The sequence below is a fragment of the Pelodiscus sinensis genome, chromosome 32 (genome assembly GCF_052426305.1).
Source record: "Pelodiscus sinensis isolate ZL-2025 chromosome 32, ASM5242630v1, whole genome shotgun sequence".
Lineage (NCBI taxonomy): Eukaryota > Metazoa > Chordata > Testudines > Trionychidae > Pelodiscus > Pelodiscus sinensis.
Window position 1 is genome coordinate 10616106 of NC_143083.1, and position 25088 is coordinate 10641193.

Consider the following 25088-nt stretch of genomic DNA (forward strand, 5'->3'; position numbering starts at 1 on the left):
TAACAAAACACTATGGTTAAAATAGACTATTACTTTTTTGGACTACAGTGACACACTGCAATGAGTATATCACTGTGAAGCACATTATGGACTATTTGTCCTCCAAAGTGCTTTTTCCTTCCCCTCCCCACTCTCAAATTGGTGAGTATATACGTGTGTGAAGGTCATTTTAAAGCTGTTCTGTGCTAATCTGCAGGATGCTGGTTTGGAGGCGAATTTAAGACTTCAGCCCAGATGTGACCCACTTTCTAACCGATGAGGCACCAGTGTCTGACTTGTTACAGGGATCCACCCAGTACTGGTAGTCAATGTTCCCTCTGATCGTTTCCATCCATGTGTAGATTTTTTCCTTCCATGGATTAAATGCCTTTTGAATGCACATGGAGGCATGTAAGAATGTGCACCACCAACAGAAATCAAACCCTAGCTATGGGTGCTCTGCTAAACAACTAGGCAGCATTTCTACTTCTGAGTGCAGATTACAGCAGGGGTGGGCAAAAATTTTGAGCGGGGGTCATTTCAGAAATTTTTGAAGGGGTCAGGTCTTGGACAGAAGGGGCAGAGCCTCAGGCAGAAGGGATGGAGCTTTTAAATAGCAGGTGTTGGCAGTTCCCAGGCGTCACATTAGCCAGAAACGGGAGCTGCGAGCTATTTCAATTCTTGATATTTAAAGGGCTCGCTGCTCCCGGACTTGCTGCTAGTGGGTTGCCTGGGAGCCAGGGACACGTGAACCCTTTGACTGCTTCTGTTTAAAGGGCTCACGCGTTCCCCCGCGGCTGACAGGCAACGCTTTACCTGACAGGAACGGAAGAAGGTGCAAACCCTTTAAATAGAAGCCGTTAAAAGAGCGACTCCGACTCCCAGGCAGTTTGCTAGGGGGTGGGGCCTGGAACAGCGCACGGGCAGGATCAAAGCCCTGGGTAGGCCAAATCCGGCCCACTGAGTGGCTTTTGCCCGCCCCTGGTTTACAGGGAACAATGGTAGTAGTTGATACATTTTGGTGTCACTTGCATCTCTTTCTATCTTTCTTCAGGAACAAAGGAGGGGAGGTAAAGAATATTGCTCTGAGAGTTCCATCATGGAGCAGTCCAGCTTAAATATATTCATTTCTTTTTCAAGTTATATCAGTGTGAAAAAGTTTAATAAATAAACCTATTGTCTTAGCCATAGAGTGGTTGCTACAGGTGTCCTTATTGAGATACTATAGAACAATATAGGGAATCTGAACCAAACGGCAGGGACATATTTTGGGTAGGTGCCAGAAAATGTGCTGTAGCATAATTCCAGGCAGGGTCTGTTTAAATTGCATCCCTGAAGCTTTTTCCTCTCCACAATTTAAACAATAACCATTTTGAAGTATAATCTCTTGTTGAAGTGGAGAATTGCCTTCTGGTATGGGCTATCTTTAGGAAGGTTAAATTAAGGCGGAGCATATGATTTAGAAAATGTTATGTGGACTACGTTATAAGAGCTGCCATGCTGCATGAGACCTTAGTCCATCTTGCCCAATATTCTGTCTGGGTATGACTACACTACCACCCTAGTTCGAACTAGCGGACATTTAAAAATGGCTGCACCCGGCAATATGCAAATGAAGCCCGGGAAATTCAAATCCCGGGCTTCATTTGCAACTTCGGTTGACTACATTACCACCCTAGTTCGAACTAGGGTGGTAGTGTAGACATACCCTCTCTGGGTATGTCTACACTACCCTCCTAGTTCGAACTAGGGTGGTAATGTTGGCATACCGCACTTGCAAATGAAGCCCGGGATTTGAATTTCCCGGGCTTCATTTGCATAAGCCGGGCGCCGCCATTTTTAAATCCCGGCTCGTTCGAACCCCGTAGGCTTCCTAGTCCAAACTACCGTTACTCCTCGTGGAATGAGGAGTAACGGTAGTTCGGACTAGGAAGCCTAATCCGAACTACCTAGTCCGTGCTGCGTGTAGCCATGTGGCACGGGGTTCGAACGAGCCGGGATTTAAAAATGGCGGCGCCCGGCTTATGCAAATGAAGACCGGGAAATTTAAATCCCGGGCTTCATTTGCAAGTGCGGTATGCCTACATTACCCCGCTAGTTCGAACTAGCGGGGTAGTGTAGACATACCCTCTGAGAGTGGCCCATACCGGAGCTTCAGGGTCTGAAGGAATTTCATCTCTTGGGAGCTTTTATAGGGACAAAGTTTGGGTTGGTTAATCAAACTTTTGAACTAGTCAGAAGTGAAAGGAAGCCAGTGTGCCAGTGTGGCATTCCAGCAAGAAACTTTCAAACTGGGGCACGTAGCTGCAGGGAGAGGATGGGGCGCTCCCACCCCGGCTTCCTGGCCTTGCTGCAGAAGCAGACAGCCTGGCAAGTTAGAAGAGCTGGCTTTGGGGGGAGTTATGTTCTGGGACTGCCACAGCCTGGAGCCTCTGCCCCCTCCTGCTGCCATTGGGGGTGCAGCGGCCACACTTAACCTCATTTGCTGAGTAGTTTTTTCCCCTTTTTTGGTGTCTAGGGAGCAAGGGCAAAGTTCACAGCTTGCTCTCGCTCCTGGCTGCCCGCGGGCAGGCAGAGGAGGAAGGATGCAGGCTGTGCACTTTTGTCTTGCTGCCTAGTCAGCAAAAAGGAGGAAAAAAACCACTCAGTGACCGGGTAAGTGCGGCAGCAGCTTCCACCCTGCCGCCCCTGAAATGTCACCATTGCTCACCCAGCCCTCTGCCCTAAGCCGCCTCCTCAAACACCCCAGCCTTGACTCCTGCATCTCTGTCCTGACACCTGTACCCCCCACACCTCAACTCCCTGCCCTGAGCCCCTCATGCACCCCAACTTGGACTCCTGCATCCCCAGCCCTAACTCCAGCATCTCCCACATGGGAACCCTTCACCTGCACTCCACCCCAGCCTTAAATTTCTTACAGGTACTGTTGTATGGCCAAACCCTCCCAAACGGGGGGGTGGGTGGTTGTGATAGGATAGTTTCCTGTAAGACATTTACGTTACTTTCACCCTTGGTACTAGTGCTGCTAGGAACTTATGTTCAAGGCTTATTCTATATCAGGAGTCGGGAACCTTTTTTGGGTTGGGGGCCGCTGATACACAGAAAAATCAGTGTGTGTGGGGGGGGGGCACACAAGTGAGAAGCAAAAAACAAAAACAAACCCTCTCTGACATGGCCCCTGCCTGAGAAGGAGTAAGACACTTCACTCCCCCCCCCCCCCATTCCGCTCACACACCAGAACCTATGGGGGGCCCAAGCTAGTAGCTTTTTTTGTATGCTCCAGCCTCATGGTGGGGTGGCAGGGGGGCTGGAGCGCCAGCATGGGCTCCCCAATGCAGGGGGCAGGCCCTGAGCCTCAGGGGCAGGATCCAGGCAAGCCAGAGGCTGCATTCAGCCCCCGAGGTTTAGATTCCCTACCCCTGTTCTACCTGATTGGGAAGGCTTTACTTCCCTACATAGTGCTGGAACGCTCCAAGAATTCTGTGTGGCCACTTGACGGAAAAATACGATGCCTAGAATATTTAAAAGACACACAATATGTGTTGGAGATTTTGCGAGATTGGTAAAAAGAAACATGAGCCTTCTAAAGTGCTGATAAACTTTGCTGTCAGTAGTTTCCCAATTCTTGGCAAACTACCTAGCATAATTTGGGAGTGGTAGAAATTCATTGCAAATGCCTACTTTTGAAAGACTCAGCTAAAAATCAAGCCAGCTTCTGAAACCGAATATTGGTGCATGTGAATATCTTGGATTCGTTACAACAAAGGCCTTCTCAATCCACTGAAAGAATAAAGCATAGCAAATAAGGGTGCAAGTGACTAGCAAGCGCTTGTCGGATAATTGAGTAGTGACTCGACTAGTCACTCCCACCCCTGCTGCCTCTATTATAGAGAGGCAGCAAATGGGGGGGGAGCAGGATCCAGTGCTGGGGGGAGCCAACTTAAAAGCCGGTCCTGCCAGCACCATCTCCGTGGGGAGAAGGGGAAGGGGCACTGTGAGGAACCGGTGGTGAGTCTGCCTTTGAAATGTGGCAAGATCAGGGCTCTTGCTACATTTCAAGGGTGGAGGTGCCCTTATTGACTAATCGAATAGTCAAAGCGAATTATATCGACTTTTCGATTAGTTGATTAATCTACATTTAACATCCTTAGTAGCAAAGATGGTGGAACAGATTGAGGTACCTCAGTTGGGCAACAATTTTGATTCTTGTTTTCATGAAACTAAATTTTCTTCAAAGGCTGGTTCCAAATAAGTGTGGCCCGGGCTATGAATACTGCCTGTCAGTGTTTCTCTTGTAAGCTTTGTTCTGTAATGAGTACAAAACTGCATAAAGTGAACTAATATGACAGCAGAACCGAAAAAGTGAAGCTTTCCCAGAGTCTAGCCAATTTATGCTAGGAATAAGCTGCTAAACTTATGGAAAGTAAAGTTCTCCATTTGCCAACCCACTAGAAATGGAAGACAGAGTAAAACAGGCTTGCTGCCAGCCCTCAGTCTCTTGAATTACAGATCTGCTGAGCCTGTGATGTTGGTATGAGGTGAGCCACTACTAAGGGGTACTTCAGCTCTGGTTTCTTTTCGCATTTGCTGCAAAAGCCCGCATAGTATATCTAGTGGGTGTAGACTGTGCTCTTTAAACTAGATATACTGTTCTTTTTTAAATGACCGTAGTCACAAAAGGCATGGGAGTTCCCTTTTTCATTCACTTAAACCTCTCTAGCTTCTTGTTACATGATGTCAGATGTGGCCTGTTAAAATACTAGTTTGGCCTTCAGTGTACTCTCCACATGGTTTGTCCAGACCCCCAGACAATCAGACACCATGCACTGTTCATGTCATTAGCCTTTCAGACCAGGGCTGCACTGTTCTTTCTAGTAAGAACTTAAGTATGGCCATGCTGGGTCAGACCCAGCATCTGGAAGTCAGAGGCTTAAGGAGACCCAGAGCATTTGTATCCCTGACCATTTTAGCTAATAGCCATTGATGGACCGTCCATGAAACTCATCTAATTCTATTTTTGAACCCAGCCTCAGTTTTGGCCCTCAACATCCCTTGTCAGTGAGTTCCACAGGTCGACTGTGCATTGTGTGAAGTAATACTTCTTTAATACCTTGATTGTCCATTGGCCCCACTGATGGTTTGATAGGCTTCTTGCTTCTGATGTACTTAAAAAACCCTGCCATTTGCTAGTTGCTCTTCACATTCTTTTTTTTGGATTGCCTAATTCTACTTTTATACTCAACTTGTCAGAATTTGTTCCTTTTTGTTTTCCTCAGTAGGATTCAACTTACAATTTTTAAAAGATACCCTTTGCCTATCTCTGCTGTTGAGTTATGGTGGCATATTTTTGGTGGTCCTACTTATTTTTAAAATTGGGTGTATAAAATGGTTTAAGCCTCTAATTATGGTGTTTCAGGTTTCTGTGCAACTTGCAGGCATTTATTCCTGTGACTGTTCCTTCTAGCCATTTAGCTAGCCACCTATCTTTTTTTAGTTCCCCTTTTTTATGTTAAATGGTACTGTGATGGGGTTTCTTTGAGTCCCTCCTCCCGCCTAGATGTTAAATTTTAAATAGCTGGTTGCTATTATCAGCTGGTTCGGTTATACTCCCCTCTTGGACCACATCTTGTGCACTATTTTGTACTAAATCAAGAATTGCTTCCCTCCTGGGTTCCTGGCTTATCAGATAGTTGACTAGTTCCTCGACTGGTTGCTTCTCTCCCCCCCCCCCCCCAACCACACACACACTTGCTGCCTCTAGCAGTGGACTAGTGGGGACTAGGTGCAAGGCAAGCATCAGCTGATTCCCGACTTGCACCCAGTCCTAGACGCTGCAACGTTGCTTTTTAAATCTATTAAGAGCCTGCGGGCTCTTAATACATTTAAAAGATAGAGCCCCAGTGAGGTTAGCTACTGGAACCAGGAGCTAACTCTGCTGTGACTCCCCTGCATATCGATGAATTGACTAGTCAATTAGTTGATTAAACTATATTTACCATCCCGAGTGTCTGGAATTGCTGCTCCAAGAGGTGGTCATTAAAAGTGTCTAGAAATTTTATCTCTGTATCCTCCCGGAGGTGACGTGTTCTCGGTTACTGTGAGACTAGTTGATATTCCCTCATGATGATTGGATTTTCTATTTTTGAATGCTGTCTAATCTCCCTGAGAATTTCAGAATTGCCGTCACCATACAGTCATAGAAGTGCAGGACTGGACAGGACCTTGAGAGGTCCCCTCCTCTTGTCCCTTGCACTCAGGCCAGCATTACGTAATAACTACACCATTTCTGCCAAATGTTGCCTAACTTTTTAAAAACCTAATGATGGAAATTCCACACCCTCTCTATGCAAATGTTCCGGTACTTAACTGCTCTTAACAGTTGGGAAACTTTTCCCTGTGTCCAGCCTAAACCTCCCTTGCTGAAACTTAAGCCTATTGCTTCTTGTGAACCTCTGAGGATAGGATAAAAACAATTTTCTCTCTCCTAACAAACTTTTATGTACTTGAAGACTGCTATCATGTCCTTGTCTTTTCCTCTGTGGACTGAACAAAGCCAGTTTTTAAAATCTTTCCGCTTAAGTCTGGTTTTCTCAAACTTTAATAATTTTTGTTCCTTTTCTCTGGGCTTTCTCCAGTTTGCCCACATCTTTCCCGAAATGTGGTGCCCAAAACCAGACACACTGCTCCTCGTTGATAAGGGCTCAATTAGAGTTAGAGTGGAAGAATTACTTCTTATGTCTTGCTTACAATTTTCTTGTTAATACAGCCCGGAATGATGTTCATATTTGCAACAGTGCTACGCTTTTGGTTCATATTTAGCTTGTGGTCCACTATGATCCTTAGATGCCTTCCCACAGTACTCCTCTCTAGGTAGTCATTTCCCATTTTGTAGGTGTGAGACTGGTTGCTTCTTCTTCAATGGAGCACTTTTCACTTGTCCTTATTGAATTTCATCCTATTTATCTTAGACCAATTTCTCCAGGTTGTCCAGATCATTTGGAATTTTAATCCTCCCTCCAAAGCACTTGCAACTTCTCCCAGTTTGGTATCATGTGCAAACTGCGTAAGTGGACTCTCTCTGCCGATGAAGATATTGAACAGCACTGGACCCAGAACCAATCTCTGAAGGACTGCACTCAATTTGCTCTTCCAGCTTGATAGTGAACCACTGATAACTACTCTCTGGGAATGGTCTCTGCATTTCTCTAGTTTGTTCCCTCAGTTGAGACGGTCATGACTTCCTGGCCAGGTTGTCAGTTCCTGTTGCTATGCTCACACCACTGATGTATGGAATTTCTCTCCATAGAGGTTCTATGATACAGTTTGATTAGTTTAAGATTTTTCACTATATTTGACTCTGTTTTTTTCACATGGTGCCACGCCCCTACTATTGCAGACTGCTCTGTCATTCCTGTGTATTTTGTACCCTGGTATTACTGAAGCCGATTGATTTCTCATTGTTCCACAAAAATTTAAGATGTCTGTTGGATCAATTCTCCAGTTCCTAATAAACGTCAATCCCTTCTCCAAACATTAACGTCTCATGTACTTAGTGATACCCTGCAATTCTGCATTTTGTACTGGCCTCATGTATGGAACAAGCATCATTTCAGAGAAAGTCATCGAGATATTGGTTCTCTGGCAGCATAAACTTGGCCTGCAGATGCTTTCTCCTTCTTTACCTGTGTCATTGGTACCTACAAGTATCATGATCACCAGTTCCATCCCTGCACAGCACGTACATCTGTCTAGAGGTCTCGAAGTTTACAGCCTTTGCGCCCAGCCACCAGTTCTCCATGCATTTCTCCTGGTCATCCTAAAACCAAATATAGGTATTTCTAATAATAAAATCCCACTATGGTTTTGCCTGTCTCTTCCTGATAACTAGAGTCCCTTCCCCTGGAGAGGTTCCTCAGTGCAAGAAGACACCATGATATCATGTAGAAGGAGGGCCCCAACTATAGGGTTGTTCCAGCCTAATAGCCTCCTTCTCTGAGACTTTCATCTTCCTCACCAGTGTGGCAACTGTCTGACTGTGGGTGGGAAAACTGTGTTGTCCCTGAAAATCTCCTGTATGTATCTTTCTGCCTTTCTTAGTTCCTGCAGTTCACCCACCTTCGTTTCAAGAGCCCGTACTCGGTCTCTGAGGGCCATGAGCTGCGTGTACCAAATGCACACGCATGCCTCCAGCCCAGAAGGTAGGTAATCGGGCGTTCTGCGTTCAGCCCAATAAAATGGGTATCCTACACACACACTGCTGGACTTCCGCTTACATTGCTTTAATTTTTGCAGGGTCCTGTGTGCGTAGTGATTGGCCTAATTTAAGAGAATAGTTATGGGAATAACTAGCTCTCTTTTTTTTAATTCCTCCACTTGTTTCTCCAGTTGGCTATTTCCTCTAGTTGCTTACTAGCTGGCTTTTTTAATGCTCATTATCCTTGTGTTAAACCCACTCCCTTGTTAACAGATTCTAGAGGGATTAGGGATAAAAGGATAGCAGGTTAGAGCTCTGTGGGAAACTGTCAGCTTGCCTTGGCTGCTAGGCTCAGCATACAGGCCACTGCCACATCCCAAGGCCACATTATATATTTCAGTCAAGCAGCTACCCAGGGGACAGCAAACTCACCCAAAGGTCACCTAGTTGCTCTTCCTTCACTTGGAGAACTCCTCTCATTTGCCACTCCTGTTTGCTAATTGGGTATGGCTGCCCATCAAGCACGGGGTCCAACTACGGTTAGCCCGATTCATAGGGTTGCCTTATCCCCCCCAGTGCAGTGGTTTGTGCACTCACTGGTGTGGTGCCTCCTGCAGGTCAATCTAAGAATGAGCTCTTCCAGCCCTGAAGCACTCCGGTTGGTTGGCGTCCCATCCTCAGTTATGTCTCCTTCAGGCCCAGTGTCCCTCCTAGGTCATGGTGCCCTTTTCCTCGTGGCACTGTCCTGTGGCAGTGCCCACACACTCTGGGGTCTCCCCGTCTAGGGGACCCTATGCCCCCCATACTGCCAGTTGTCATCTGGTCCCTCCCTCAAGGACCAACTGCAGTCTGAAATGGCCACTCATGGTTGTCATAGGGGTGTGGACATGCTGCCTTCTTCTGCCCTGGCTGCCTCCCTGTAGCCTGCTACTTCTCAGGTCTTGAAAGCCAGGCCTAAGCCTGGGAGTTTGCCTGGCCAGAACTCCCAGCTCCTGCTTCTCCTTCCCCAGCCCTGCTCTGTCTCAGGTACCCTCTCTAGCTTACCAGGCAGCCCAGGTTCTTTCTGCTCCACAGCTGGAGCAAGAGTGTGTGTTCACTGCTTCTCCAGGATCCCTTCTTAATGGACCTAGGCAGGCCCTGATTGGCTGTGTCTAGTGCTTTTCTGATTGAGTGCCCTGCTTATATGCAGAGTAATGAAACTCATGCTTATGAATAAATATTCATAATCCCACAGAAATGGACATCATGAACCTAATTCTGGCTTTGGTCCTTGCCTACACAGTGGCTCCGAGGGGAATTGTAGAAATGTGATTCTCTAACTGTGGAGGTGTGTCCCCATGTTCCTTACCCCACCCCACTCTACAGTCAAAGTTTTAGCTTCTAGTTGTCTCATAATTCTACTTTTTTAGTTCTCTTGGCTTGTACTATCTTTGTATCTATATGTGCAATGTCTCACACAATTAGGCCGAGGCCTCTAGGAGTTACCTTTATTGTAATGGATTCAAGTACCGATGCTCTACGCTGATGCCCAATGCAGTCTTCAGTTGTCATAATATTTCTCACTGTTGTAGGTGTGGCCAGTAATATCCTATTTATAAAGCAATCTGGGGACCCAGGGTGTTATTCTGTGGTTCTATAATTCCTCATTAAATGTGCTTTCAAGTAGCCAACCACAGTGTCTATTTAATGACTATCTAGGTTTCCTTTCTTATTACTTTCACTTCAGGAGGGTTTTGTGAAAAGGGATTTTTTTTTCATTTGTAGACCCTTATTTTCAGTTCCCTGGGGTCTGCACCCAAACTTGCACTGAAATAATTCAGCTGGCATTAATCCATGCCTCTTAGTTCAGTGTGCGTCTGTATGGATATTTTTATTCCACACACAGTCTTGCACAGAAGTAACTAAGCCTGTGAATTAAAACTGATTTAAGAATGGTCTGCACTCAAAGTTGCCTGTTGTAACTAAAGGTGTGATTTAAAAAAAAAAAAAAAAAAAAGACTCTGATAGATTGGTGCAACTTTGTGTGTGGACCAGTGTTCCCGGTAAGCTGTGCATTTATTGTAGTTGTTCTGGAGAGATTCAGATGCTGCCCAGTTGATTAGCATAGTGCTCACAGCTAGGTGTTTTGTTTCTACTGATGGTGCAGATTTGCACATGCCTTGGCATGCACAAAATATTTATTCTGCACCTGGATGGAAAAGTTTAGAGGGGACATTGGTGGGGACACTCTTAAATGAATGTAAACTTGGCTTAATTTGGTTTAGCATGCATCTGTAAATCCTGCTAAAACCTTGTTCAGCCTTGCAGGCTTTAAGAGCAAATTTAACTTGTTAGTAATCTCACCAAATTATACACTAAATAATGCCAGGATACTTCCATGCTTCCCCACCCATAGACCCTGAATAGCTGGCGGTTCCCTGGAGGTGCCTGTGCCCCCCGGTGGTGAGAGGAGACTTTGCAAACTTTCTTTTCTCTCCCCCCCCCCCGCCCTCCCCACTTATATGATCCCTGTTTATATTCCACACATCTTGAAGAACTTCTAGTTACAGTACATAACCTCCTTGGTTTTAGCTGACTAAGCATCCCAGAGCCATCATCATCTGAATAATCAGAATATCCATGGACACTTTTTTTGGTGACAGATTCCACAGGGTGACTGCCTAGCATGGAGTGCATCTTAGTCCTAACGCTGAGTGGAAGTCACAACAAAAGAGCGCCAACACTTGGGAACACAACGTAGCAGATTCTTTTAAAAATACATTTGCAGTCATTTGCATAAATATGCATCTATTTGTAATTAAGTATTACCCATTTATCCCAGTTGTCCACTCCGCACATTTATTATACACCCTCTTTCACTTTATCCCAACTCATTACACATGCATTCCACAGACAAAATTCTCTGGGCGCCTACTTTCTTTTAATTGTGCATCCAAACACTCTTCCTAGATATGGCCACTTATTCCACTTTCAACTCCACCCATTGCATGCGAAGCATATCTGTTCCACACTCACATCTCAAGAACCCGCTCTCCTGAACCTCATCTCCAACTGACCATCTCCCTCCTCTCCTCACCCCCAATCTCTAGCTTCCTGCCCTCAGCTAATCCTAAATTAACCCTTTGGCTTTTCCACCAGGCGCCTGCAGCCTGGCTACCAGTCAGGGATTTCCTATAGAGTCCAGTAGCACAGATGAAACCTCCTGAAGTTTATGGCAGACAGTTAATTGAAAGCAGACTGATACTTTCAATATCTTAATTCCCCTGAGGCTAAAGGCAAAATTTCAATCTGAAAGCCTGGCTATCAAGGTCTGGTAGATATGTTGTTTGGACCATAAATTTGGCCTATAGAGGGGCAATTATTCAAATAATTGTAGTCGGAACTGAACAGCAATACAGGCAGAGTGTGAGTAGATGGGTTAATGACGTTTTAATTGGAACTCTGCGTCACAGAGCTGCGGATGGGGCATGCCAAGCTGAACAGACAGGTCATTGTGTTAAAGGCATCGGAACTCGTGATCGACTATCTTCATTCAGACTCATGGCTCCAATATTTGTTGTTCCTCTTCCATCCTTCTCTGAGCCTGGGGAAAGTTATTCATTAAATTGTGATAAGAGGAAACACATTCTGGTAACTTAGATTTTATTTAACTGGGTAGAGTTTTCAGACTGAATTCTGCTCCTGAAAGCTCTTCTATGCAAATACTGTTGAATCAAAAATTCATTTATTAGTTGAAAAAATGCTGAAAGAACCAGTTCACTCAGCAGAAACTCATCCTGGAATTCACTCAAAGCAATTCCAGGATGAGTTTCTGCTAACTAAAACCATCTCTGTGAACTTCCATTTTTCATATGAGTTTAGTTTGATCAATCCTCAGAATTCAAATAGGCTCACTTCGCAAAACAAACTTATATTTCATAATCTCTTTCAAGACAAAGCAACTTTTTCTATAATTCTGTAACAGAGGTAGGATTCATTTTTGGGAACAGGAAGCTTGCTCACTTTGTGGTTTTTGACATCAGGAGAGGTACTTCCTTGCTAGCTGAAGCTTTCTTCCCCTACACAAGATCCTGCTGTGAGCTCATGATTGCTTTCTAATTACCCGCGTTTTTATAAGTTTCTAATTATATTCGTTTTTACAAACCCCGCACCCCCCTTCCCCCCCGCGTGGTATACTCAGGTGCGGGGTGTGTGTGTGTGTGTGTTTATTTATGTATTTATTTATTTATTTTTAACTCACCTGATGGTGAGTGCTCCCCCGACCCTTCCCCCACTGTACAGCCTCTGGGTGGGGGAGTGCTCATCTCCCGGTTCCTGCGCAGGAGCGCTCCCCCTACCCCTTCCTGCGGCTGCGCAAGAACCGAGAGATGAGCGCTTCCCTACCCGGAGGCTAGAGCCTGTGCAGCCGCAGGAAGGGACGGGGGAGCACTCACATTCCCCCACCTGGAGGTTGTGTGGCCGTGCGGGACCCAGGGGGGTGAGTGCTCCCCTGTCCGGAGGGCGGCTAATTCCCCCTCCCTCCTCCCCGACCTGTAGAAGCCCGCCCTGCCCCGCCCCGCACAGTTTGAAAAAAATCTTGTATACCCTGCGGGTATACTCGTGTGCGGGGTATACATTTTTGTTTTTAACTCAAACTGCAAAAAACGCAGGATATATTCGAGTGTGGGGTATATTCACTAAAAGACGGTAATCTAGGCAGTTTAACGAGATTCCTGTATTAATCTTGGCTGATCATGTTGCATATGAAAGTAATTTCTAATAAATTTACTTTCCCTTGCCTCAGATCCTGAAATATCTTCTGATGAGAAAGATATACTAATATATGACCAGAAAGGAGTCTTAGCAAATGTTAATGCTTACAACACATGCATCGTACTCTTGATAAAGATTTTGGGTGTTTAGTTGGATGAACAATTAGCAGTGGAAGCTATGTACTAGCTTATTCAGTTTCACTGATGAAAATATAGGCTCATCCTGTGCTTTGTTACAGGCTTTCGGAAATGCAAAAACAGCCCATAACAACAACTCCAGTCGTTTTGGAAAATTCATTCAAGTCAACTACTTGGAGAATGGCATTGTACGAGGGTAAGTATGACATGACGTTCCTTCTGGAGCTAACCTGTATGTTCTTAAAGTTTTGTGCAGATTAGATGGAATCTGAATAGTTTTTTATCTGAGCATGCCTCATGTGTGACTGATTGACTTCTGTGGGTGATTTCAATAGTACATAACTTCATTTTGTTTGGATTGTTTCATAGCATGTTCAAAAGCAAAATCTCCTGCTTTTCCTCAGTAGATTTGAAGTCAGTATCCATCTCATTAGCCCCAATTTGCTGAGATGCACATGGGAAGTATCTTACCCAAGCTTGCCCAGCATGCTACTGGCAGAGCTGGAAACCCGCTCAGATGTACTGAGTCTAGTCCAATGCTCTGTCTGCTAGGTCACATTGGCCAAAGTAATTAATCTCCTTTGAAAATATCCCTACCCAGCTATTTTTTTAAAAAAACACAGTTTAAATTAGTAATACAATTAACAAAGTAAAAAAAGCAGAAGCAAAAAGACATCCTTTTAAAAATGGAAGTTAAATCCAGTTGAGGAAACTAAAAAGGAGCATAAACTCTGCCAAGTGAAGTGTAAAAATATAATTAAGAAAGCTGAGAGCATTTGAAGAACAGCTAGTCACAGTATTCCAAAAGTACAAGGAAACCCCCGAGTTGCGACTGCCTGAGTTGCAACACCCCCACTCCCTCCACACACAATTACAACTATTTTTTAAAGTGTGGAAAGAGCCAAAAACCCCTGACTTACATCCTCGGCCCGCATTTACGCCAGTGCCTATCGTCAATGAGGGTTCAAATTACGATGCCCCCAAATTGCAGTGTTTCCCCAGGAACCAATCGTGTTGCAAGTCAGGGGTCACCTGTAACAGCAAAAAAGTTAAGTATATCAGAAACAGAAAGTCTGCTAACCAACCTGTGTGGCCACTGGTGACTGGGATGCAAAAGGAGCACTCCAGGAAGATGAAGCCATGGCAGAGGGGAGGATGTGAGGGAGATTCCCACACCTGAGCCATTCTTTTAGGTGACAAATCTGGTGAACCATCCCAGATTGAGATATTAGTAACAGTTTTAGAACAAATGGATACATTTAATAGAAATAAGTCACTTGGACCAGATGACATTCAGCAAAGAATTCTGCAGGAACTCGAATGTGAAATTGCAGAACTACTAACAGTGGTATGTTAGAGGATAGCTCATGTGATGCCTATTGTAAAAACCGGCTCCAGAGGCAATCCCAACATTTACAGGCGGGCCAGTCTGATTTCATTAGCAGGCAGATGCAGATGAACATCCTATTGGGGGGACAAGTCATCATGTTTTTGGGAAATTGGTGAGGCATGATCTATTCAAATTCTTTGACAGAGTCAACAAAAGTGTGGACAAGGGTGATTCAGTGGATATAGTGGGTTTAGATTTCCAAAGTCTCTTGAGCAAAGTAAGCCGTCATGGGATAAGACGGAAGGTCCTCTCATGGATCAGTAGCTGGTTAAAATATAGTAATCAAAGGGTGGGATTAAAAGGTTAGTTTTCAATATGAAGAGATGTAAACAATGGCTGATATATGGGGTTTTGTCCTGGTACCAATGTTGTTCAGCATATTCATTAATGATCTGGAAAAATGGGTCAGCAGTCAAGTGGCAAAATTTGCAGCTGATATAAAACTACTCAAGATAGTTAAGTCCAAAGCAGACTGAGAAGAATTACACAGAAGTCTCACAAAACTGAGTATGCGGTGCCACTCAAAAAATCTAACAATCTTAGGAATCATTGGGAAAGAGATACGTAATAAGGGAGATAAGATCATGTTGCCTGTATGTAAACCTATGGTACGACGACATCTTGAACGTTGTGTGCAGATCTTGTTGCCCCATCTCAAAGATTGGAAAAGGTACAGAAAAGGGCAACAAAAACGATTATAGATTGAACCTCTCTAAACCTGGACACTCTGGTCTGGCAATATCTGTGATCTGGCAGGACCACAGACTTTCCTGGCTCAGAGAGCACCAGCAGCCAGGAGGGCTGGCGTCCGGGAGGGGAGCTTGGGAGTGGGGACTAGCAGCCAGCAAGGGAGCCTGGTGGCTGGCGTAGAGCCCAGAAGCTGGTAGCAGATGGGCTGGTATTGGCCTCCTCTGGTCTGGCATACTCCTTGATTTGGGACTGGCTAGGCCCTGAGGGTGTTAGACCAGGAAGGTCCAACCTGTAAAAAGAGTGGAACTTTTCATCTTGGAAAAGAGACAACTGTGGGGGTGAGTATGATACGATAGAGGTCTACTGTACAATTATGACTGGTGCGGCGAAAGTAGATAAGGAAGTGTTGTTACTCCTCATAACACACAATCTAGGAATCCCCAAATGAAACTAATAGGGATAGTCAACCTACAGAACTAGCCATGGGATGTTATAAAGGACAAGACTATAACAGTTCAAAAAAAGAATTAGATAAGTTCATGGAGGCTAACAGGAATAACCATGTTGTGAAGTATCTCTGTTCTGTTTGCAAGACGCTGGCAATGGGCAACAGGGGATGGATTGCTAGATGATTATCTGTCCTTTTCATTCCCTCTGAACCACCTGGCATTGGCCACTGTTGTTAGATAAGATACAGGGCTAGATGGGCCATTGATGGCCATTCTGATGTTCTTAATTTTGTCTCTGTATATTTAATTTCCTGTTAAACAGCAGCTGTTCCATATCATCCATTGTCCTCTCCGTTTTGTAATTTAAAATAGTTTCAGATCTATTATTTGTAGAGAGCTTGAGAAGTGAAATACAAGTAAGGAAGTCTTGCTTTTTTTGAAAGACAGGTACTGGAGAAAATGATGACATAAACAAGGTAGTTAACACTGTATACACGTTCATTAGCTATCACTTGCACTTAGTGTATGTGAACAGAAGTGGAGGATGTGAGATATGTGTATATTGGCAAAAAATGTTCCCAAATGTAGATTTTTTTTTTTTTTTAAAGCTAGGGCATTGTAGTTACAAAACACATTGAAAGTCAATGTGATGGTATCTAAATATAACTTGAGCTCTCTAACAGATACTAAACAGTGCAGGTTATTCTTTAGCAGAGCTCCCGTCCAAAAGTGGAATAACTTGATATCAGTTGTATAAAGTGATTAAACAATATTTATCACAGCCACAATTAGATGTAGGTCCCTTCATTACAAGTGCATAATTTTGTCCAAAAATTGCTTCCTATATGATATCTTTGCACTTAATTATCCATCTATCATACACTGAAATCTATTTCTGTCTTGGTGTATAAACTTTGTATGTATGCAGAATGCATAGCAGCATCTCACCACATGTTCCTGTAAAACATTAAAGTTCTGCTTTCAAGAGGTGGAATGAGATGGTTTAGAACATTAAAAAGGAGCTCTGGTTTATGCCACAAACTTGTCTGTATTATGCCAGGTACTGAAACTGTAACAGCCAATTGTTTCTGGGGCTTCAGTGCAGTGTTCCATTGATAAGTCTTTGTCATTGCTGTTTCTTAAATACTTCAGAGATGAACAACAAGGCTCCACTTTGTTTCAGTGCTTTGAGTATTATTCTGGATAAATCTGGCATCTTTACAGATGAAGTCACCCCAACTCAGGAGATTGGTACCATGTGAATTCATTTGTTTTCTGTCTTCAGCAAGAGAAAAAGCTACTTCAGCTCTGGCTTCATTCTTTGTCTGTTTGTATCCCCTGTGTAAGAGTAGATTGTTCTTTAGCTTACTCACCATATGGTTTCCACATAGAGTTCCCTGCTTTCTGGCCTCGTGCTGCGAGGTGGTCCAGTATGGGCCAGCAAATTCAGGAAGTCTGGCAACAATGTTTCTATTGTAGTCTTTCTGCATGTTGTGGCCTTTGCTCCAGTCCCTAAAACGATAAGCAGGTCTATTGGCAAAATCAAGTTGTGTAGAGTATTAATGGTTTTACGGCAACAATTAATCTTAGCTTCATCTTTTCCATTCATCTCTACCGAGAGAAAGCACCAAAAACATCTGTGTTCCTCGGGAGTAGCTGCCCATTGTGAGCATCCTTATTGTATCCTCTCAAAGCCAGCACAATGCCACGCGAGTTTTTTGTTTCAGGCTAGCAGAGGTCTGAATGGGGTTATTCTACCCTGAGCTCTGGTGCATGTGAAATCTTCATAAACTCACTTATGGCTAGATTGATATCCAGATGCTCTGTTTGACACTGTTGCCCCACTGATGGTTTTGTTTGGTTGTTTTGTTTTTGATGGGAATTACAGGGCTGTTGTTGAAAAATATCTGCTTGAAAAATCTCGCCTGGTGTCTCAGGAAAAGGATGAAAGGTAAGAGGAGATGTGTATTTTGTATTGTCTGTTTGAATGTCTCCCTCATAGTCACGTCCACCTCTCAAAGCATAACGTTTTGGTAGAAATGAAATGCCACAACAATTTTCTAATTCCCCCCTGACAAGAAGAGACTAGATCACCAGGAAGTGTTTGGGTTGAATTGTTGGTATGTGTGCACAGGTTGTCAGCAATGTGTGCATCTGTCAAAAGGCTAGACTGAACCCAAATGAATACTGGCTCAATCTGTACTGATTAGGGCTCTCTAGAACAGGGGTCAGCAACCTTTCAGAAGTGGCCTGCCCCAGCATACCCTCCTGCCCTGGGCTGCGCTGCTCTTCTAGATAGGTGGGAGAAGGCTCTCTGGTCTCCTGCCCTGGGGCTCCCTGTGTTCCCGCCTCCCCGCAGCACAGGGGAAAGTAGGGTGGATAAGGCAGCACACGCGATGCTGTGGGGAGGAACAGCGTGTACTTCCCTGCAAGCTGGATCCATTGCAGAGCCTTAGGGGCTTCCCTCTCCCACGCAGGAAGCTGGCGCTGGCTCCAGTCTTGCAGGGGGTGCAACACTTGATCGCCAGCACAGGCTCCCCGTTGTGGGGGTTAGGGTTGCTAGATGGTTTAATCATAAATACCGAATCCCCCCCCACACACCGAATCCCCCCCCCCCCAAAGAAAAAACACTGGGGAAAAAATTCTGTTGGGGGGGGGGGGAAGGGGGAGACCAAAGTTGTTGAGCAAAAGAAGGACCCCGAGAGTTGTTGTTAAGCTTTAAAAAAAAAAACACACCACACCACAGCATGGCCCCTTTAAGAAATGCTTTTGAGGCTTTTTGGCCCTAACAGGCTGCTGGTGGCCGTCTGCCATCTTATTTCCCTGCTGGACAGTTCCCTTGCGGAACCCGGTAAGCCCCGGGGATTTTCACCTCCTGGATGGGAAAACAAAAATCAGAAAGTACCGGACATTTTGGGTTTCCAGTAGTTTCTGAATGTTTTTACCGGACAGGAGGCGAAAATACCGGACTGTCCGGGTCAGTACCGGACACCTAGCAACCCTAGTGGGGGCAGGTAGTCAGGAGCAGCCGTTCATTGCGCGGGCCACTGAAAATCATCTTTGTGTGCCATTCATGGCATACGTGCTGTACGTTGCTGACCCCGCTCTAGAATTTGCTCCTAGCATGATGGCTACCAGTCCTGATCAGATAACAATGTTTATTTAGAGTTACGAAAATAAAGTTCTCTCAGTTATGTCCTGCTGTCAGCATTTCTTCGACCACCTAATAGACATTAAACATTTTAAAGGTGCCCCGCTCAAGGTTTTTCACAAAATTGGGCTGTGGGCTCTTTTTGGCTGCTTAAAACTTATGTGGAAGGCCTGAAAGTTTTTCAGAGCACTTTCCTGCTTCTATAGGGGTTTTTTTTTTTTTTTTTTTAACCTGAAATATCTGAAGTATATCAAGCATGATTTCACTTGGAAGATCTATTTGGAGGCTGGGGTGTGTCTCGAATCACTTATGCACAGTGTTTCCTATAAGCTGTGCACTTGTGCAGCCACTCAGGAGAGATTTAGACACCGCCCAGCTGATTAGCAGAGCACCCTCAGCTATGTTTTTATTTTTACTGGTGGTGCACATTCACACATGCCTTGGTGCACATAGAAGTCTTTATTCCGCACATTGGTGGGAAAAAAATCTACACATGGATGGAAAAGATTAGAGGGAACATTGCTTATGAGCTCTGTTTCTTTAATGTGGGTGGAAATATCCAATATGTTAATGAATAATTGAAGTTAAAATGCTGTTTCTTGGCGGTAGTTTTCCAGTCATCATAAAAGCAAAAAGGATGTCAGCCCAGTTCTTTTCCCTTTGAAAGTTACCTTTAAGCAACTTTCATTTGTCATTATACAAGTGAATTTCTGACACTGTACCCAGAAGGAGAAAAGACTTGAGCCATTTAAAGATTTTCCAGCTAGAGAAAACTTTATATGAACCAGTGCTACTTATCTGGGTGTACATAACAGGAAAACAGATTAAAAAAGTAAAAATGCATAAAGTAAACGTTCTACAATAGACGTACAATTCTTTCTTTATTACTTACAAATGGGGGGATAAGAGTAATTTTCTCCTTTAATCAATTTGGAAATGTGTAAGGCTTAGAGAGACAAATGTCATGTCTTCATTAAGTAGTGATGTGTTTCACCCTTTAGGAACTACCATGTATTTTATTATTTGTTACTTGGAGTCAGTGAAGAAGAACGTAAAGAGTTTCACCTCAAGCAGCCAGAAGATTATTTCTACCTCAATCAGGTACGCATTGGTTCTCCGTGTGTAACTTCAGTGATGAAGCTTCTGGATTGCTCTCTGGAGTGTTGTAGTGATAAATGGCAGAGAATCTGTGTTTCCTTTTGAGTCCTCTGATGATTCACTGCTTAGAAACTAGTTCAAATGGCAAAGGCTGCTTTTTGACAAAACCTTGCTGCTTAGTTGTGTAGCAACATGCCCAACACCACAAACCATAGCGTGAGACATTCATTGCCCTTCTCTCTGTGGATGAGACTTAACTTGGATGAGACTTAACATCACCAAACTTGTCTGGACTTCAGCTTTGTGGATCCCATATTAGAGATCACGATGGGTCCCAAAGATGATCCTATGCGCACCACATCATTTTGACGTGACATAAAATTCCTTTAGTACTCAGACTGCACTTTCAGTTTGAAGACTCAAGTGTCTGTTGGATTGTGCTTATAGCATCATTCAGCTGGAGATTGGTTGGGGGAAGGGGACCAAATACAAGAGGCTCCCGAGATGCAACCGCCCGAGTTCCGACCCCCCCACTTATAGTCATTTTTGTAAGTGCAGAACGGGCTGGAAACCCCCGACTTACATCCTCGGCCTGCATTTTTGACGGTGCATGGCACCTGCCGAATATGCGGGTTCAAATTAGGATACCCTCGACTTGCAACGTTTCCTCCAGAACCAATCGTGTTACAAGTCGGGGGCCTTCTGTATGAGTTTGAAGTAAGATGTTCATCTGTAAGAAAATTGAAATAAAAAAAATTCTGGACTTTGCCAGAGCAAACCAAAAGTTGCATCATGCCTGCACTTTGGGATGGTTCTTTTTTTTTTTTTAAGTGATTTCACAAGAGTTGTGCCAATATCTCTGTTGTTATGGACTGAATTATTGTGGGGCTTTTTCTGTAGCATAACTTGAAAATAGAAGATGGGGAAGAGCTCCGTCATGACTTTGAAAGATTAAAACAAGCCATGGAGATGGTTGGCTTTCTTCCTGCAACTAAAAAACAGTAAGTAGAATTGTTTAGCCTCTTTCTGATGACAGTTGGTTAGTGCTCATGTGTTACAATGAATTAGTCTACGTTGCTGTCTGTGCGTTAAAAATGCATTATGAACAGAATACTGTGGGGTGCGTGCCAATTTGTAAAACATCAAAACTATACTTTGCTAAGCCCATTAGGAAACAGGGAAAGTTGAGGGCTATTTTTTTGGGCTTCTGTAGGCCAGTTGTATTGTCTACACCTCGTCAAGTAAATGTGGTTGTGTTTGTTACATACTCTGCCTGTTGTTGATCAACTTCAATCAGAACATTAATTTAAAAAAAGTCACTACTGTTTTTTCGTCAGGATCTTTTCAGTACTCTCAGCTATTCTTTATTTGGGCAATGTTACCTACAAGAGGAGAGCTACAGGCAGGGATGAGGGTTTGGAAGTGGGACCCCCAGAAGTGCTGGACACCCTCTCTCAACTTCTGAAGGTAGAGTATTCCCTTTAATGTGTGCCATCAACATGAAGCCACTGTCATGTTCTGCCTAGGTAATTTCTGGAGAGCATTTTTTTGCTCAAGCTCAGCATGCCCCAGAACTGGCATAGTAGTACTGGCGTTACTGTCTTGGAGGAAGGGAGTCAGCTTGCTATGCTGAATAGAAATGTGCATGCTGTGGGTGACTTTCTTGGGGACAGGGAGTGATAAAGGGGGTAAAATATAACCCAAAAGAGGGGACTAATAAGATCTGGTTGCTTTGTTAGATCTTCAGTTCTGTATTCGGATCAGAGAAGTGGCGCTTAGTTTATAAAATCATAGAACTGGAAGGGACTTCAAGAGGTCAAGTTTGTCAGCACTGGGGCCTTCCTACCACAGAAATCGATCATCACTGTCTTTAAACTGAAAAAAAGGATTCTAAGAAGTTCAAGGACTCATAAAACTTATTCAACGACAGCTGTAGTTGTTGTTTGACTTGGGTATCTGAGGAATTAACTACTACTGCTGTCATCATACTGCTGATCATCAAGTGTCTAACATTTAAGGTTGCCAGTAACTCTCGTTCTTGCTTTTTGTGTGAAGGTCAAACGAGAAATTTTAGTGGAGGTGCTGACAAAAAGAAAAACGGTGACCGCTAATGACAAACTTATCCTGCCCTATAGTCTCAATGAGGTGAGTATCTTAGGGCATTAGAAGAAGGAACTTTGCCATTTATCCTATAGCTGACCTGCATTGTGAGCCTGTTAGTTTAAAAAAAAGCTAACCCAGTTGTCTTGCGCTTTTTACTCTTTAAATTCATTAACCAGAAAAGATCCCCTGATTTCATCTGAGCTGTGAAATACCATGTTATTGGATCACTGGAGGATTTTTATTTTATTCACTTAAATATATATTTTTAAGAGACATGGCCAAAATCTCATTGTTAGCCAGTGGAAGAAGTTATGTATTATAAATGTAGTGAGTCAATACAAATGAATGTTAAAATAAAACCAAACCCAAAGCTAGGGCATTGGAAGCCCTTATTCTGTGCCAGTGAAAAGTTCAACAGTGGAGTAGTATCTTTTCTAACTGCACCACTGTAGGAAAGTTCTCCTAGTTCAGGCCAGGGTAATGAACTGTTTTTTATCTGCAGGCTATCACAGCTCGTGATTCAATGGCGAAGTCACTGTACAGTGCCCTGTTTGACTGGATTGTTCTGCGAATTAATCATGCGCTTCTTAATAAGAAAGATATGGAAGAATCTGTTACAGTAAGTTCTTCACCAGAAATAATGCCCTTCTAATCTCCGCTATTGCAGTTCTGCACATATCGCTATCAAAAATCGCCCTACACGATAGTATGCTCAGACATCTGGGGTGAAATCCTGGCCCAGTTGAGGTTAGAGGTACTATTCTCAATGACTTCACTAGAGCTGGGATTTTGGTATAGGCATGAAAAAGGCAATGATATGCGCTCATCTTGAAAAGTGTTTTTTAAAATTGTACATGCCAGGCCTATTGGAATAGTTAATATTACTCAAAACTGTAACCATATGTTAGGTCTCTTTCATGGTGCCTACCTAACAGGATTTCTGCATCGTTTTCTTAGTGCTTATCCATTGGTGTGCTCGATATATTTGGATTTGAAGATTTCGAAACCAACAGTTTTGAACAATTTTGCATAAATTATGCAAATGAACAGCTTCAGTATTACTTCAATCAACATATTTTCAAATTAGAACAGGTAAGGGAGGACATATTGAAGGGATAGATATCCCAGCAAAAGCATAATTAAGAATGTGGAAGTAAACCTTTTATTTATGTATTGTCTTGCTTTACAAAGCTCCTAAGCGTGGCAGAAAATTAAAAGTATTCCTTCTCCAAAAAACATATGGTGTAACATTATAGTTTTGAAAGTACTTAGTTAAAAATCCTGTTTTCAGGTCCTACTTTGTTTTGTGAAGTATGCTTGTATTATGGTAGAGGCCCTAGTCGGGTATCAAGTTCCCATTGGAGCAGGCACGATACAAATGTACAAAGACAGCTCCTGCCTCAAATAGCTCAATCTAAATAGAAAATGGAAGACAACAGCTGGATAGAACATAGATTGGGAAGGCACAAGGTAACTAAGTTACAAATTTTGGGGCAGAAACATCATCAACTTCCTTAGCCAGAAAGGCAGTTTAGAAAAGGATTGTGAAAGATGTTGAGTTTCGAATTATTTCATGAGTTCATAAATACTTTGATTTGAGCGCTTGTATCTGTGGTATCCTGCAGTGTATTAGTCTTAATGCAGTTAAAATAGATGGGTCACGCTTTTGGGTGTGCGCATACTCGATGAAATTACCGTTTCGGAGCCACACAGTACATTTATTTGATGATGGTGGATTCATGTGTATGCACTGAAAGACAGTTACTCAATACGCGGCCTGTAGGCCACATGTGGCCCGCTGCCCGTTTGTTTGTGGCCCGTGGTGTGGTTTGGATTTACGTGGGGCTCGACACGTGACCCGCAGGTGGGAGCCAAAACAAAAAAGGAGTCAATATAATGGTCGTCTGTTGATATGCGTTTTATGAGTTACATTCCTGGACTGTTGTGCTCATTAAAAGTGCTGTCATATGCGTGGAAATCAGCTAAATATTGCATGTTATTAATATCAGCAGAACTTACATAGATGGGGCATGTGTGTTGTGCAGTCTTGTCTTAATCTTTGTATTCATGACTGTCAGTGTGAAAAGCTGTTTGCATATATATATTTGCAGGGCTCGCCAAGCAGCGGCGAGCCCCGCTTGCCAGCCGCACGGTTCTGCGTTCTGCGCGTGCGCATATAAATCACATGAAGTAGATAAATTAGACAGATTTAGTTCCATCCAATTAGAAAAAGGTGCATTTGTCTAACATCCCTCTCCTTCACTCCACATTCTTCTGCTTCTCTCTTTTTGAACATGCAGTTCTGTTTGACACCAGCGTGTAAATACATTATTCAGGGATGTAAGTGTGTTTATCTGCAAAACTAATTTGCCTCTGGCATTCACGGCATGAAGAAAAGCTGATTGTGGATTAGGGTGTTTGGCGCAAAATTACATGGAGGTGCACTTTGCACAGCTTTATCAAATAAAACTCCCAATCTTCTGAACCAAGGCAGGGCTTACTGCAGGAAAGCCATAGCAGCCAATTGCCCGTAGAGATATGGATTCCATGTTGCCCCAGTTTTGTAAGCTTAGTCAGCCTGGCTTACAAAATTTATCATACAGAGATTAAATAAAATACTAATCAGAGAATCTATACTTTAGTATCTCGATGTGATTTTTTTTTTTTCTGTCTGAACTAACAAACTTGAAACCTGGTATTGTCTAAGGAAGCCCTGATGTGGGATGCAGTGTATAGTTTGCTGGGCTTGAGAAGGTTGACTGGTATGGTGATCTTAACATTTTCTTGAGTTGCATAGGAGGAGTATCAAAGTGAAGGGATCGCTTGGTATAATATTGACTACACAGATAATGTGACCTGCATTCACTTAATCAGCAAAAAACCCACTGGCCTCTTCTATCTGCTAGATGAAGAAAGCAAGTAAGTATAAAGTTTCCTCCTTGAGACTTGCTGTGTGTGTGTCATACGGGAAAATGTCATAAATAGCTGCAAAAATAGAGGAAGTTGATGGTTATGGTAGATAACAGATTAAGAGGAGGGAGGGATCTGCACATGTACAGTTAAATCAGATGAAATTTTGAGTACATACTCCCGTATATTGATGTTCTTTAGTGCTGCTATAAATAAAACTTAGCTTAACCACAGA

The 25088-nt window shown here is 43.5% G+C and overlaps 1 protein-coding gene across 6 annotated transcripts in view; it reads left to right on the forward strand.

The window, feature by feature from the left end:
* The window catches only part of MYO9B (myosin IXB), an 88200-nt gene that overhangs the window by 22597 nt on the left and 40515 nt on the right, over nt 1-25088 (forward strand). For all 6 annotated transcript variants that reach the window (XM_089774921.1, XM_075902962.2, XM_075902964.2 and 3 more), the window contains exons 3-11: nt 13164-13258; nt 17480-17542; nt 19744-19843; nt 20741-20841; nt 21178-21307; nt 21896-21985; nt 22446-22562; nt 22901-23035; nt 24741-24862. In XM_089774921.1, coding sequence (XP_089631047.1) covers nt 13164-13258; nt 17480-17542; nt 19744-19843; nt 20741-20841; nt 21178-21307; nt 21896-21985; nt 22446-22562; nt 22901-23035; nt 24741-24862 — 953 coding nt within the window. The remainder of the gene's footprint in view (nt 1-13163; nt 13259-17479; nt 17543-19743; nt 19844-20740; nt 20842-21177; nt 21308-21895; nt 21986-22445; nt 22563-22900; nt 23036-24740; nt 24863-25088) is intronic.